At 49.9% G+C, this 16,146-nt stretch overlaps 1 protein-coding gene across 3 annotated transcripts in view; it reads left to right on the top strand.

Annotated features, from left to right (window-relative positions):
• ARK2C (arkadia (RNF111) C-terminal like ring finger ubiquitin ligase 2C) overlaps nt 1–16,146 on the top strand; it is a 104,499-nt gene that overhangs the window by 74,017 nt on the left and 14,336 nt on the right. Inside the window, exons 2-3 of one of the 3 annotated variants that reach the window (XM_079943349.1) lie at nt 13,733–14,048; nt 15,675–15,785. In XM_079943349.1, coding sequence (XP_079799475.1) covers nt 13,733–14,048; nt 15,675–15,785 — 427 coding nt within the window. Of the gene's footprint in view, nt 1–13,732; nt 14,049–15,447; nt 15,786–16,146 lie in introns of those variants that run through there. The other 2 variants (XM_079943352.1, XM_079943351.1) reach the window with 2 other exon arrangements.

Below are 16,146 nucleotides of genomic sequence, written 5' to 3'. Positions count from 1 at the left end.
CTGTTAACACACCATCCTTCTAGTTGCTCAGGACAAAAGATCTGGAGACCTTGTCCTCTGTCTCTCATGTTCCATGTCCAATCCATCCAAATCTGGTCACCTCTACCCTTGACATATGTTTTGCATCTGACTGCCTCTTTTTCTCTCTGCCCCATTCCCACCCTTGTCCAAGGAACAATCATTTCTTTCTTGGTCTCTGCTTCTGCCCTTTTGTCCCTGTAGCCTGTTCTCAATATGGTGGCCAGAGGGAGTCAAATTTTTTCACTTCTCTGCTCAGACACCCTCCTTTGGCTTCTAATCTCACTCAGAGTAAAAGCCAACATCCTATAATGGCCAGTGAGGTCCTGCATGATCTCAATATTTATTGAGCCCCCAATGTTTATCTCACCTAAACTCCTACCACTCTCCCCTATCTCACTCTGCTTCAACCACACTGGCCTCCTGATGTTCCTCAAAATGCCAGGCACACTGTCACCACAGGACCTTTGCACTTGCAGTTCTGTCTGCCTGGAAAACTCTTCTCCTGATATCTTCATGCTCCTTCAGCTCTTTATGGAAAAGTCACCTTCTCAGTGAAGGCTCATCTGGCCATCCTATCTAAAAATTAACCCCCCGCCTACTCATCCTCCTTCCCTGTTGGTTTTCTCCTTAGCTCTTATCATCATCAATAAATGACATATTTTCTTATATAGCTACTTACTGTCTAGACCAGCACTGTCCAGTGGAAATACAATGTAAAAAATATAAAATTTAAAATTTTCTAACAGTTACATTTTTAAAAGTATGGAATTTATTTTAATAATATACATTATTTAATTCAATATATCCCAAACTTATCATTTCAACATATAAGTAATTTGCAAAGTTTTTAGTATTTTTTACATGTTTTTGTTGGTACTAAACCTTTGAAGTCTGGTGCTTATTTTACACTGACAGCCTTTATCAATTTGGACTAGCCACATTTCCCATGGTGACCACACAGGGCAGTGCAGGACTAGATCACAGTCCCATGAGGGCACACATTTTTGACTGTTATTCACAGCTAATCCCAGCATTAGAACAGTGCCTGGCAAGTAATAGGCATGCAGTAAATATTTGGTGAGTGGATAAGTCAATTTAAAGTCAAATGCAATTGGCCCATCAAATGCATGTGGCCAGACAGCATTAGACCCAGAAAAGGCCTGTTATCTGGCTGTCTTCATCCTTAGGGCTGCAGGGGCAGAGCTGTGAAGGAGATAAAGTCAGTCTTTCTCTCCCAGGCATGCCACCTCATTCAGCATCTCCATGATTTTTCCATTCTTTCTGGACAGAGAGAAAGCCTTGCAAGTTCATCCACACCCAACATTAAGGACTTAATGTGCTACCCTCTTGCGGACGTTTGTATCTTAAAAGCAGGAGTGAGAGAGAGTAACGCTTAATCCAAAGCAATGACTCCTTCCTGGAGAATTTTTACCTCCAGTGGGAATGTTATTACTGGCCCATGACTATCTCTCGTGTCCTAAGTTCACCCCAGGAGCAGGAGGCCAGCCAGGGTGCTTCCGTTGACAGGGAGGTCTCGGGTGGTGGTTGGTTGCTGGGTGCCCTGGCCACTGTCCTCTGCCTACCATTTCACTGTAGACTGTGTCTGGGGCTTGAGGGGGAGAGGGAGGTCTTGGAAGAAGTAGGTCTTCCCTGAGCCTGTTCTCTGCAGCCAGCCCAGTGCAGGGTGAGAAGCGCTTGTCCTCTGTAAGACACTTTCACAGCTGGCATCGTATAGTCGCCCTGTCAGGTGGCCAGGTGAGCCACTATGCACTCATTTTGCATATCAGCAAGCTCAGTGAAGAGCTAGGAAGTGAAGCGCCTCAGCAGCTCTCCTGAGGCACAGTCTTGGCCTGTGGGGACTCTTGGTCCAACTGGGGGGACCTGGCCAAAGGGACATTGGCCTGGGATGATACCTACGCAGGACACCAGGCGATGAGCCGAGTGGACATGGGCACAGCCAGACATGGCCTGCCTGGGGTGGGGGACGGTCATGCTGGTGGAAGCAGATGCCATCACCAAGCCAGGGCCAACAGAGTGCCCTGAGGTGATCCGAGAAGGGCCTTTGCTGTTTTAGGCATCTGGGGCCTGCTAGTTCTGAGATGGTGACAGCGTGGTCTTTTCCAGGCATCGTCTCCCTCCCGCACTCCTCTCTCTTCCTTCTCTCCCTTTAGACGTCCCCCTTCCTGTTCTCTCCTACAGCCACCCTCCTGCCTTCCTTTCTCCTCTCTCATATATTGCAATCAACATCCTCCCTCACTCCCTCCTCCCCCCCCGCCCCTGTCACACATGCACACACACACACACACGCGCACACACACACACACACACACACACACACACACACACACACTGCATCCCAGGGTGCCAGACCGAGGTGCCCATGGGCAGTAACAGTTGGGAATCTAATTTAATTGCCTCTGGCTCCCTCTGAAAGCAGGTTCACCCCACCCGCTGGTGGAATTTAATTTCAGGGCATGGGGAGGCCAGGAGCTCCCCACACCCTGTGCCTAGACTCACCGGCTGCCATCTGAAATCCCACCATCAGGACTTCATGATGTGACCTTGCTAAAACACAACTGCTCCTGGGGGAAGCCATCGTTGCACGTCTGTCATTGCCCATCACAGTGAGTGGGCCCTGAGAGCCAGGCTGGCAGCAGGGCGGAGGAGGCATGGGAGAACACGGAGTCAGAGGAACAGAACCCTCCTTGGGGAAGCGGGAGGCCGAGGAATGATGTTACCCTCAGTCCTGCCCACAGTATTCCTAGGGCTGGGCCTTCGTGTGGGTGTAACCTGTGTGCTGCAAATCTCAACAGAGCCCTAGTCGAAGTGGCTTTCTGAACTTGGTCTGCCTGTTTTGGACACCAGGCAATGCTAATGTGAGACGGGCCAAGGTAGCCGCCCTGACACTTCTTGAAAGTTGTTGAGGCTTGTTTTTTTTTTTTTTTTAAATTTACTTGAGTCGTTATCAAGAATATTAGAAGATTATCTAAACTCATGACCTAGGATGAAGTACATATGGCTTACAAGAAAGCTAACCAGTGCCGTCAACAGTGCAGACCCCTCCTTCCTTGGCCAGGAATGGCAGGAGGCTTTCTGTTCTGGGTTTGAAAGTACTTCTTCTTCTGGGTCCGTTGGTTGTAATTCACACTGACCACCTGGTATGCTGGGCCACCCCAGTCCACGTTGGATTTGCAACTGGATCCCTAGACTCGTTGAAAGAATTCCTAGTCTTTCTGTCTGCAGCGTCTCCCACATCAGTCTTTCTGCGTTACACTTTATTTCCTTGAGTCACATTTGTTCCTCTGCTACCATGAAACCCCCCAGTGCTGAAATGCTGGGAGCCAGCTGTTTTGCACACTCCCAAGGCTTTTAGCAAGATGCTACTTCCTACATGTTCAACAGTTCATTTCCCTCCTTCTCTCCCACCCTCCCTCCCTCCCCCCTTCCTTCCTTCCTTCCTTCCTTCCTTCCATGAGTTCTTACTACGTATTAAGATCTGTGCCAAGCACTAGGAATACAGGTGCATGAGATAGAGCCAGGTCCTGCCCTCATGGGGTGAGGTCTTCTGACCATAGATACCTTCTACAAAATGCCCTTTTATGACTATAGTGGAAATGTTTTCATTGAGCTCCTTGGCATTAGATAGAAAAAAGGATTTTCTGGGATGGAAGATGCACAGAAGACGGTCCCATTGCCTACAGGCGCTTTCCTCTTCCGTAATTGCATCCTGTCTCTAGCTGACCTCCCGCTCCTGGGCTCCCTTCCCTTAACCCTGGTTTGCAACCACAACTGGAGAACTGGTCCTTTGCTGCTTGCTGGAAGTTTGCTGTTTAATTGTCTCATGCCCATGAGCAAGTAGGCTTCCTTAGGATGGCAAGTTCCCTCCCAACAGTGCTTTGAGAGCCAGGAATTCAGTTCCTCGGAAGAAGCTGAGCTTTTCATTAGAGATCAAAGGCTGGCCCTGGGGAAGCATTCACAAAGTGGCTGTAAAGAATCCCTCTGGTCATATCACTTCCTTTCTAGGCCGTTTGTTCCCATTGGTCAGGGAACCAAACTATGCAGAGGGAGGAAAGCAGACCTCTGGCAGCCAAGAAACTGAGCCAGGGAATAGGCTTCTTTGGGGTGGTCAACTGGAGCAAAAGAGGTTAATTCGATTTACCTGGAGTGAGGAAAAGAGCCAGAAAGAGCAGTCTAGGAAGCGGGGGTCTGGGCGGATGACCCACTTTCCACATTCTTCGTCTCTGATTCCTCTGGGTCGCACTCAAGTAGTTAGCTCACGTGGTACACCCCAGCCCTGGTCCTGCCATTCAGACATCCCACAATTTGCCCCCTCCTCCTTCTCTTCTGTATCACCTCTCCAACCGTCCTGCATCTGAGTGGTTCACAAAGGATGCATTACCTAGCAACATGAAACTTGAACGTGTCCCATGAAACTTGCAACATGAAACTTGAACACTGGAGAAGTTGGTGGGGGCTACTGGGAGGCTCAGAATATGCAAGAAACAAAGTTCTGAGCTGTATCAGTGCAGACAGAGGCTCCTGGGGCCATGTGGAGTAGAAGAAGGAGTCTCTCTTTGGACACCTGCCTGTGGGTTTCTTCTCCTCCTTGCATCTGCAGGCTTGGGCCCTGAGTACTCGGGTGTGCTCTCTGCTTGCCGCCATGTTCCTTCCTCCTTTCTCCATCACCCAGACAAGCTTTTCTGTGCTTTCAAAGACCAGTTTGGCCTAACTATGCTCAGGCAGCGGGTAGATGTTGCAGTGAATTTGCATCATCTCATGGCGGGCACAGAAGGGACCCTGGAGGTGCTCCAGGCCATCTCCCCTCCAGTGTTCACACTTCTCTGCTGGCAGCTAGCCAGCCTCTGCATGGACACGACCAGTGATGAGGAACTTTGGAGGACAAAGTGAATTCTAAGAAATGTCTTCCTTATGTTGACCCAGATCTACTAGAAAGAGCTAATCCCTTTGCCTGCAGCTATTACCTGACCCCGAGTCTCCTCTTTGCTTCTCAACACCCAGATTCTTCAGTTATTCCTCCTCTTAGACAACTCAAGTCCCCTCCCAACCCTGGTCTCCTCACCAGACTCCACTTCATCCCTGTCCATGTTAACACAAGGTGCCCAGAATTTGTGCCAAGACCCCAGAATTCTCCTCCCTCCCTCTTTATCAGTTAAACCCTATGAATTGTAGGACCTAAAGCTTTTCACAGGACTTCCAGGGACCCTGCAGGAGTTGCCTGTGACAGGAGCACCCAACTGTGCTGGAAAGACCTTGGTCTACTCCATTAAAGTTGGGGCTTGTACTTGGCATTTTCTTAGGCCAGGGAAGAGGCCTGGGGCTGCTGGTCAATGTGGACTGGGCTGAACCTACGTGATGTCAGTCACCACGGCCATTTCCCAGCATCTCTCACAGCAGAGATTCAGACTGCTTCCCCATGGGCACCAGCAGCTGGTCCCTCGTTATCTCATGGTTACTAGGAAGGAAAGGCTTCCTCCTGGGGGAGCTTGGGATGGGGATGGGCATGGTGAGGGGAGGTGGGGCCACCAGGGCCTGGGCAGGCAGGTTCCTCTCTGGGGTAGCATGTGTGGATGGGTGTGGGCATATGAGGAGCTGGGCGCTGGGCAGGGGGACTCTGAAATGCAGCACAGGGTGGAGCACACTGCACTGGAACTCAGGAGGCCTGGACTCCAGTCCCAACTCAGCCATAACGACCTGGAAGACCTCGGACAAGCCACCCCCCATTTTCCAGCCTCCTCGGGGTTCTCATCCTGTAGATCAAAGGCTGTATGATCTCTTAGCCTCATTTAGCTTGAATATTCAATGATTCCATGAAGAACTGCATTTCCTTGCTAGCTAATAACCTAATACTTAACTTTTCTAAGATAACGAAGGTCTTTTTTCCTTCCTTCATCCTTTCCTCCCTCTCTTCTTCGCGCCTCCCCGCCTCTTTCTCTTTCCTTCTCTCTTCCATTCTCTCACTTTCTTGCATTCTCTCTCCCTCCATTCTTGGAAGTTTCCTTAATCCTTCTAAGAACAAAGGACATTTACTGCATGGTATTTGTCCTGAAATCACTCACTTTACAGCTGATTATTGGAGATAAAATTTGTCCAGAAATAAAATGCCAAGTATAATAGGCAAATGCCACAAATCTGATGGAGAGAAGAGTTTCATCCACTGGGAGATTCCATCGCAGAGTTAACACCTGCCCTGGGTGGTCGAGGATGGACAGAATGCAACAGCCCTGGGAGGTAGGGTATGGGGCCAGGGGGCAGGTAAGACCCCTGGGAGTCCAGGAGAGGTGAGAGGGAAGGTCACAGGGAGCAGTGAGAGAGAGACAGGCCAGAAGGGGTGTTTGCAAGGGATGGAACACTCAGAACTGGCTTTAGGATGATGTGGCAGCCATTGGAAGATGGATTTAGAAGTTCAGCACTGGTCTACTCTGCCTCTCCCTGCTTTGGGCTCAGTTCCGGTGCTGGACATGGGACAGAACACACAGGCTTGTCCCAACAGGAGGTGGGGCAGGAGACCTGGGTCTGGCCTGGCCTGCTGGGGGACTCCGGGGGCAGTCACAGCACTCAGTGCGCAAGGTCTTCCTATTCTTCTTACTTGGCTTCCCCGCGAGCAAGAGGAGAGGCCAGGCCAGGAGATGCCTGTGGCCGCTTCAGCGGAGAGATGTTAGCAGGTGTGTAGCACCAGGTGCATCATTGTGGGTCACGGTCTCGGAAACTGAGGCCCAGACAAGTCCAGTGTCCCGCCTGGTCTGACAGCGAGGGGAAGCACCCAGGCCTCTAAGACGGAGCCCTTACGCCGGGTGACTCTGCCTGGCTCTGAAAGCCTCTTTGGTAGCAGAGGCCTTCCTCCCTGGCCTCTTGTGGGCAGAAATCTGCTTTCAAAAAGCTGGTTTTCTTTGCTGCTTGAGAGCTGGCTTTTCAGAGAGGAGTAGACTCTGACTCCAGCCCAGCTTCAAGGAAGTGCTCAGCAGAGACAGGTATCAGCCTCCTGTCCCTGCTGGCTGGCTGCCCTCCATCCCGGGGGGGGGGCCTTTGGGAGGGACTGTCTTTGGCCCTCCCCTCCTTTGTGACACTGCTGTGGGCCCCGCCCTCCTGTTCTGCCCCCACCTCTAAGGGAGAGTGATGTGGGTCAGTGACCTGAGGACAGTGGGAATCTGACACCTGGGAACTGGCCTGGGGAGGACGGGACCTGCCAGCTTCCCTGGAAATGCGGGAAGGTTTGGTTCCCATCCTATTCTCCCAGGGTCCTGCATCCCTGGGAGGAATGGGGGACGTTCGGCCTGGTTGGCCCGTGGGTGTGCAACCTTGTCCCTGAGGCCCCTGCTGGCAGGAGGCAGTTATCCTGGGGCACTGGGGTGGGAGGCAGGCCTCCCCTGGTCCTTGCCCCCAGCACTGCCTACTCTTCTCCTTCCCTCTTCACCTGAGGGTTTGAAGGCATTGCCTCTCAGCCCTGGAGTCTGAAGGATGAAAGCCACGTTACCCTGAGGTGACCAAGTTGGTGCAGATTAGAATACAGCTAGAATATTCCTCCAGCTCAGGATGCTGCCTGCTCCTGAGAAGCCTATCAGGCCACATGGATCTGCTGTCTCCACCGACATTTCTGGCTTTCTGACTTGTTGGCCTGGCTCTTCTCAGCTCCCACCCAGGCCCAGCTCTGAGGCTCCTCTGGCCCCCTTGTCTCCATCCCCATTGTCCCCAGGAAACCTGGACCAGCCCAGCGTGTCCTCTGGGTGTCCAGGCCCCGTTTCTGCCCTGCTCTCCTCCTCAGCAGGGCCCCTCACTTTATCAAGCCTTCTAGTTCCCTGGCTCTGCCCCTCCCTCTCATTGACAATTGGCTTTCAGGAAAGACCTCAGTTCAAATCTCTGCTCTGTCATTTACCAGATGAGTGTCCATGAACCTTCCAGAGACTCGAGACCTCTGTCACTGTCCTCTCCACCCACCTTGCCCACAGCCTTTGGCCCCCACGTCCTCCGTTTCTCTTTTACCTTCCCTTCCTCATGGGGCTGTGTGGTTTCTGCTGTTCCGCCCCCTCTCCAGCTGCCAGCCGCTTTGGCTCCCTGCCCATGAGGCACGAATCAGCCACCAGCTCTTGTGGAGCACCTGCGTGTGCCAGGTGGCCATCAGGCAAGCCCCAGCACAGTGGCCTCCCCCTGCCCCAGCCCTGCCTTGCTTAGGCCCCAGGGGAGCACTCCTGCTTGAAGGTGCTCCCAGCTAGCTCTCAGGGGGGTCCTATAGCATCAATCTCCAGAATTCTAAGGTGCACATGTTTTTCTACACATTTCTGAAACTAATTTGTGTCTTACACTCGCTGTGTTTCTTTAATGTGGTGTTTTTTTTTTTTAAAAAATGTAACCCCTCTTTCTCCTCACTCCCTAACAATGTTATTTAGTTCATGATGAATCCTCCAATTGATGGCATTTCAGTCCTGGGGAAATAAGACAAATGGATAATATATTCAAGGACACCTGGAGATTATTTTTTTAACCCAAAGGAGTAACTCTAATGGGAAAAATTGTAGGTTGTTTGTCGATGAGGGCATTTTGGGCTGTGTTACTCAGCTGTCACTGGTCACTGGCTTGTCATGGGCCCGACTAGTCTACCCTAAGAACTTCACTCCTCTGGTCTTAGAGACCGAACACAGCAGCTGCTACTTTCACAGACCCTACAGCACACAGGGTTGGGGTGAGTCAGGGGCCCCAGAATGGATGTCTCCTGCCTTTAATGTCCTTCTGAGCAGAGCTGATGAGACTGAGAACCCTCTGGGGATGGAGATGACAGGGGAGAGGGGGCACAAAGTCCCAGAACAGAAGTCAAAGGACTTTTGCAGGTAGAAATTGCCTGAAATACTATGAGACATATAGACACTTTTGTTCACTTTTCTCTTGCTGCCCATCCAGGAGAGAGGGCAGCTGCTCTCACTGCCCAGTGCATCAGTTGGAGGGCACAGGTTCCAGGAGAGTGGAAACCTCTCCAGGGTGGTGGTCGGTCCTCTCCCTAATGGACCTCCATAGAAACCGGAAGGGCCTCCCTCACAGGGTGGGCGCCCTCCTGGCAGGAGGGGCTTGTGGGAGGGAGGCAGCTGCTGCTCCTGGTGGTCGGAGAGGCTCCACCAGCCCCCGAGGGGGAGGACGCTGGCCTGCTCTGCCTGCTCAGTCCCTGTGCACTGCAGCTTTAAAACCTTGAGCTCACCCGGGCCTACTTGCCACTCTCTTTCCCTCTCGATTTCAAATCAGCTGGCCTTCAACCAGCCCCAGTGCGTCAGTCGCCTGGAGCCACTGCTTTTCCCTCAGTCCCTCCAGCAGTCAGCCAACCAGGTATTTACTGAGTGCCAGCTCCAGGGAGGTGCGTGGGGATCCAGAAACAGCAAGACAGGAAGCTCAGCCAGCTGGGGGCGGTGAGTGTGAAGAAGCAGCTCAAGGTAGCTACTGCCAGGTGCCAAATGAGTGGTAGTGACAGGGCCTTCTACAGGAATGCAGAGGAGGAAGGCGTCCCTGGGGGCTGGCAGGCAGGGGAGGCATTTTTTGAGTTGCTGAGAGATGACCTTTAAAGACAGGGAAGGCAGCAACCAGCATGAGCAATGGCCCCGCGGTGGGAATGTGCTGGAGTGTCTGGAGATCTGATGTCGGGGAGGGCTTGGGCGGTGGAGATCAGGGGCATGGAGCTTGAGGATCAGGCTAAGGGGTGTGCATCTCACCAGTAAGCAGTGGGGACGCCCCCTCTGAAGGCAGACCAGTTAGCAAACTTGCCTAAGATTCTTTGCTCTATGTACGGAGTTGGTCTTTTTCTTTTGGGCTGCATTGTCCAACACGGAAGCCGCTAACCACAAGTGGCCATCCGAACTAAGGTGTGTTGTAAGTGCCAGATGTACACTGGATTTTGAAGACTTAATATGAAAAAAAGCCCAGTGTAAAATATCTCAATAATTTTTTTATATTGAGTACATGTTGAAACAATATTTTGGATATACTGAGTTATATAACATATACTATTAAAATTAAATTCACCTGTCTCTTTTTACTTCTTTAAAGGTGGCTACTAGAAAATTTACAATTACATATGTGGCTCACATTGTAATTTAATAGGCAGTGTTGGATAGGAGTCTTTACAGTATCCTTTTTTTATAAACCCCCTTCCCTTCTTCTGCAGTCATGCCTGTCTTTCACTTTGGTAGCTTTCGACAGCTCTCCTTTCCCTTCTTGTCCTCCTTCGTTTGGTCACGTGGACCTTCTCCTCCTTTTTTTACGGTATGATAGATGGTGGTGAGGGAGAAGGGGGAATCCAGAGCCTGCTTGCTCAGGCTACAGCCCCTGGACTCATGGAAGCCAGAATTCACCAGGCAGAGGAGGCCCTACTGATCTGGAATGCTGGTGGGAATTAAGGTTCTAGATCATTCTTTTCTGGCTCACTTGCAGTGAGCCAGAAATGCATTTTATTTCCATTTTGTTTTGCAAATATTTATTTTTAAAAGATTAAAAAAATCTATCAATGGCCTGCATGTCATTTACAAAGTCAGATAGCTCCAATATAAGACACATTTAGTAAAACAGCAATTGTCTGCCCCTTGCCCTCCCCACCCTAGTCCCACCACTAGAAGCTCAACATTTCCAACTCTTCTTCGAGTATTTACTTCCTGAAATATATAAATTACTAAGTAAATTTCTAAATAAATTCTTTTACTGCTCTTTGTTGATTTTTCAATTTTGACATTGTCTATTTTCTTCTTCTTATGGAAGAAATGTCCTTTTCTGTTCTAAAATAGTTTATTAATGCTTGTGTTATTAATATATAAATACTGTTCACTGCTGAACCAAGTAGTATGTAACAATTACACTTTCTGAACAATTTTTTCTCTTCCTAGAGGTAATAATTGTCTGCTTTCTGGGACATTTTTACAAATTCTTACCAAATGCTCTACAAAATTGGAAAATTCCTTCAAATACTATTTTCATGTGGCCAAATCTGACGGTAATGTTATATTTTTGATCCACCCCCAGCTACCCCTCAGAGCGCCCTCCCTCCTCCCCGCCTTGAAATGATTGCTGGAGGCCCTGTACAGCCATGTGCTTGGGAAAGCCCCCGCTTCCAGGTGTCACCCCCTGTTTCTTTGCTCCTTTCTTTTGGTTTGCATCAGTAGTTCTTTGAGAAAGGGTGTGAGAAGATTAATTATTTTGAGACCCTCCATGGTTGAAAATGACGTTATTCTACTCTCACGCTTGATTAATAGTTTGGCTGGGCACAGAATTCTAGATTGAACATCTTCCCCCGACACCCCTTCGGCACCTTGAAAGCAGTTGCTCTACTGTTTTCAAGCTTCCAATGTTGCCCTTGAAAAATCTGGTGCTATCCTGCTCCCAGACCCTTCGAATGGGACCAGTTTGCTTTCTCTCTGGAAGGTGTCAGAATCATCTCTCTGCCCCACTGCTTGGACATTTCCCAGGGAGATGCCTTGGTGTGTGGTTCTTCTCCCCCCTCCCCCCATTTTGCTGGGCACTCAGAGGGCCTTTTCTATCCAGAAGCTGACCGTCAGTTCTGGGAAATACTTTAAATAATTTTTTTCCACAATTTTCTCCATTCTTTCTCTCTTACTAGAAAACTGTGGAATCTTCTGACTGCATCCTTCAACGCGGGTATCTTTTTCCTCAACTCCTTGTTTTCTTGTTCTGCTTCCTGGGAAATCTCCCCAGCGTTATCTTCCAACCCTTCTGCTGAATTTCAGATTTCACCTCTTATATTTTTAATTTCCAAGAGCTCTCTTGTTTTTTCATTGCTCCTTTTAAAGGAGCTTGTTGTTGTCTCATGGACCCGACATCATTTTTCTAAGGATATTAATTCAAGTGTTTTGAAGTTTATTTTTTTCGGATCCTTGCATGACTTCTGTTTCTCTGAGTTTATTTTATTTTATTTTAATTTAGTATATTCTTTCTCTCTTTGTAATCTTTCTCTCTTTGTAATCTCTCTTTGTAATCTCTCTTTGTAATCTTATTTTATTTTATTTTAATTTAGTATATTCTTTCTCTCTTTGTAATCTCTCTTTGTAATCTCTCTTTGTAATCTCTCTTTGTAATCTTATTTTATTTTATTTTAATTTAGTATATTCTTTCTCTCTTTGTAATCTTTCTCTCTTTGTAATCTTTCTCTCTTTGTAATCTTCCTCAAGGGACTGGGCATCCTTGGCTGTCTGCTCATATTGAAGAGTAGATCACTAGTAACTTCCAGAATCTCTGTGTGTGTGTATCGATATGGACCTTTCAACTTATGGGCTTTATTATGGAGTCGCCAGCGGGGGACTCAACCATTTTACGGGGTACTCCCAACCAGAAGGAACTGTAGAGCTATTTCTGGGGCCAGTTTCCAACCTGGGGCTGTGGGGTTGCAGGGGAGGGGCACCTGAGTGGCAGCACCCTCTGAACCAAGAGGCAGAAGGGAGCAGGGGTTTCCAGAGTTCCATGTATAAGACTTTCGCTTAACCCCCCCGTTTGAGCATGGTGCTGCACCCCTGTCCTCCTCTACTGGAGCCTTTCTGGCTCAGTTTCCCTGCAAAATGCCAGGGCGAGGGAGCGGCAGTCACTGCCCTGCATGGGAGAGGGGAGATGCCCTGGGCAGAACTGCTCCTCATAGAGACTGGCCACCAGCCTCCCTGTTCTCAGCGCCGCCATCTCTCCTGCCACCACAGGAGTTGTCCTGACCCTTCCAGCACGTGTGGCAAGATCTGTCCGCTTCTCGTTGACTGCGCCTTCATTAGGCGCTTGGTTTCCAATTCCTCAGCTCTGCTAATTGCTCCATCTGCTTTCTACCTTCCAAAAATCTGTTGACATTTGTTGCCTGCTGATGTCACCTCTCCTGTTCTCTCTGTCCTTGTCTGTTTATTTTCTCTTTATGCCTTTGCTCTCATTTCAGTGGGGTTTGGGAAGGAGCAGATATATGTTGAACCTGTCGTGTTTAGCAGGAAGCCTCTGTAAAGCTTCCTGAGGTGCCAAGTTCACTTCCTTCCTTATTAAAGGACTCCAACGCCGAGAGCTGGATCTTTGCTTATGGAAAATTTGTAAGGCTTTGTCATCATCAAGGTCAATGTTATTTAGAAGGTAGTGGAGACTAGATTAAATGCAGCGTTGAGCCCAGCTTATTGCTGGAAATCTTTGCGTTTAAATAAATTATAATATTATAACAAATTATTTCATTCTTACTTAAAAACTTTGTGGGATTAGATTTTTTATTTTTCTTAAAATTGCATGGAAAACAACTTCTGGTTGTTTTCTCTTTGGAAATTTGGGCTCCCTGTCGGCTGGGTCCTGGCTAGCCAAGTCTTCAGTAGAGTTCAGAGCTTGACTAGGCTGGACTAAATGTTCTCTGGGCATCGATTTAAAAAGGTAGTAGGATCAATAAGGTTGCATGGGAGAAATTTAAGAAAGCCAAACTGCCTCCAGGGACCTTAAAATTCCTTTAACAAGTGTGTTCATTTAAAAGAGGATGCTTATCTATTTATTAAACAAAATACTCCCCCCACTCTCCAACACATACTGCACAGAGCCTTTACTAGGGAGCACCGCTGACCATTTGTATACAAAAGTGATGACACTGTTGTGTTCTAATGAAGGTCTTGAGTTTCGCCAGCTACAGGTTGGGGGTAGGGGGAGATGGGGTCTGTGGGAGAGGGGAGCAGGGCTGGTCCTCATGGAGTCTTTGTCATTGCTTCTCCAGGTGCCCCATTTCAAAGGTCTCAGCATCCTCACGCTACCTCCTGCCGCCACTTCCATCTGGGCCCCCCCCAGCCGCAGCAGCTCGCTCCCGACTTCCCCCTGGCCCACCCGGTGCAGTCGCAGCCGGGCCTCAGCGCCCACATGGCCCCGGCCCACCAGCACAGCGGCGCCCTGCATCAGTCGCTGACCCCGCTGCCCACCCTGCAGTTCCAGGACGTCACAGGTCCCTCCTTCCTACCTCAGGCCCTGCACCAGCAATACCTCCTGCAGCAGCAGCTCCTGGAAGCTCAGCACCGCAGGCTCCTCTCGCACCCCAGGTGTGTGTGCTACCTGGGCAGGGGCTGGGCGGGGCGGGGCGGGGGCAGGGCCCAGCGCTGGACCCCTGGCTTCTACCCTGCCAGGCTTGGCCAGCAGTCAGTCACCAAATGAGTCTCTGCGTAGGAGGCAGATTTTGCTCCACTTAGAGGCATTTGTTTCGGGCAGTGAGCGCTGCCTTAACCTGACACGGGTTCTCTCTGTTGTTAGTGTGTGTCCCTGTCATATCGCCCAGGTAACTGGCCAGGAGCTGGGTAAGTGGTGGGCTAGGATGCTCACAGTGGACTTTTCAATGCTGTGGGAGACTAGACTAGGGGACCCCTCACGTCCCCTCAAACTTCATGGTCACCAGATTCTAACATTGGAGGTCCCTAAGGGATACCTCAGGACAGGGCTGGGTCAGCCCTGCCCTCAGAGAGCCCACAGTCTGGTTGGAGAGACCAGCTATGAAACAAGTGCAGAGTAAAATGAGACAATACTAATCAAATGGGGCTGAACTAGCTGTGGGATCCTGGGCAAGTCACTTCACCTCTCTGAGCCTCAACTGTTAAGAGAAGGAGCTGTACAAGTTAAGTGGTTCTCAAACATTTTTGTCTCAGGACCCTTTTTACACTCTTAAAAGTTACTGAGGATTACAGCAAGCTCCTGTTTATGTGGGTTATGACTCTTGATACTTACCCTATTAGAAATTAAAACAGAAATTTAAAAACTTATTAATTCATTTAAAAATAACAATAGCAAAGGTATATGTTAACACCAATAATATGTTTTTCAAAAAATAACCGTATTTTTTGCATCTAAATCAGTGAAAAGAGTGACTTTTTAAAAATACATATGTACAAATCTTTTTCATGCCTGGCTTAATAGAAGATGGCTGTGTTCTCAAGTCTTCTTCTGCTCTCAAATGTGGCAGAATCACATGTCATGTAGTTTCTAGAAAATTCCACTGCTCACTTGTGAGAGAATGAGAGTGAAAAAGCAAATAACATGATAGTATTATTATGAAATTCATTTTGACCTCGTAAACCCCATGAAGGGGTCTCGGGGACTGCCAGGGTTTCTTGGAGCACACTTTGAGCACCTCTGGACCTGATGATCCTTAAGGCCCCAAGCATCCATGTCTGTAGAGGTTGGGGTGCCTGGGACAGAAGGTGAGTGCTGTAGGTCAGAGGAAAGAGAGGTCACCATGATCTGGAGTGTTCAGGGAGGCCTTCCTGGAGGAGGTGGCTTTGCCCTGGGCCATGAAAGCTGGGAAGAGTGTGGAGAGGGTGGAGGAGAGGAGAAGAGCATGGTGGGAGCAGAGGGGGTGCACAGAGGTGGGAGAGCCTACAGGAGGCCGGTCTGTGTGTCCTGAATACATCCCACCAAGAACAGAGGGGAGCAGTAGGAGAAGGAGCAGAGAATCTGGAGAGACCGGGTGAGACAGCTCATCTGCAGTAGTCACACCCAGGGAGAGGCTCAGTACAGCGGGAATTTCTGAGTTATTGGCTGCTGCCCAGGAATGGGACGAGGGCTGAAGGCCGCTGCTCCACACGCAGGCTGTGGGCTGGGGCTGCTGAGCACTCCTGGGGGCTGGGCTGGCCCTGGGCAGCCCTGACGCCTGGATTCCTCCTTCCCTTCCGGGGCAGGCGGAGTCAGGAGCGAGTGTCTGTCCACCCTCACCGCCTCCACCCCAGCTTCGACTTCGGCCACCAACTACAGACACCTCAGCCCAGGTACTTGGCTGAGGGCACTGACTGGTGAGTGGGGTCCCTGGAGGAGGGAGGGAGGAGGGTCTTGTCTGATCCACGGAGCTCCTGTTTCCTTCACTTCAATGATGCCGGAGTCCTAGTCTTCAAGCCCCAGCTTTTGCCCTGTCCACCCTCAGGGCCAGATGGCCCCCAAGGTCCTGGTTCCAGCAATGAGCTCAGATGTGGCTACGGGCCATCATGTGCCCAGCCTTGGGCTCAGTGTTCATGGTACTGCAGGGGAGGATGGGACAGGAATGCAAAGCATTTCCCAAGCTCAGGGAGTGCTGTGAACCAGTGGTCCCTGGGAAGGGGGCGGAAAGGAGAATCTCAGGAGCTAGCATGGTCAGGGAAGGCTTCCTGGAGGGGGTGG

The sequence above is a fragment of the Stenella coeruleoalba genome (genome assembly GCF_951394435.1).
Source record: "Stenella coeruleoalba genome assembly, chromosome: 14".
In the NCBI taxonomy this organism is placed as follows: Eukaryota; Metazoa; Chordata; class Mammalia; order Artiodactyla; family Delphinidae; genus Stenella; species Stenella coeruleoalba.
The sequence above is the reverse complement of the archived record's forward strand: the minus strand, read 5'-3'. Positions and strand labels throughout refer to the sequence as shown.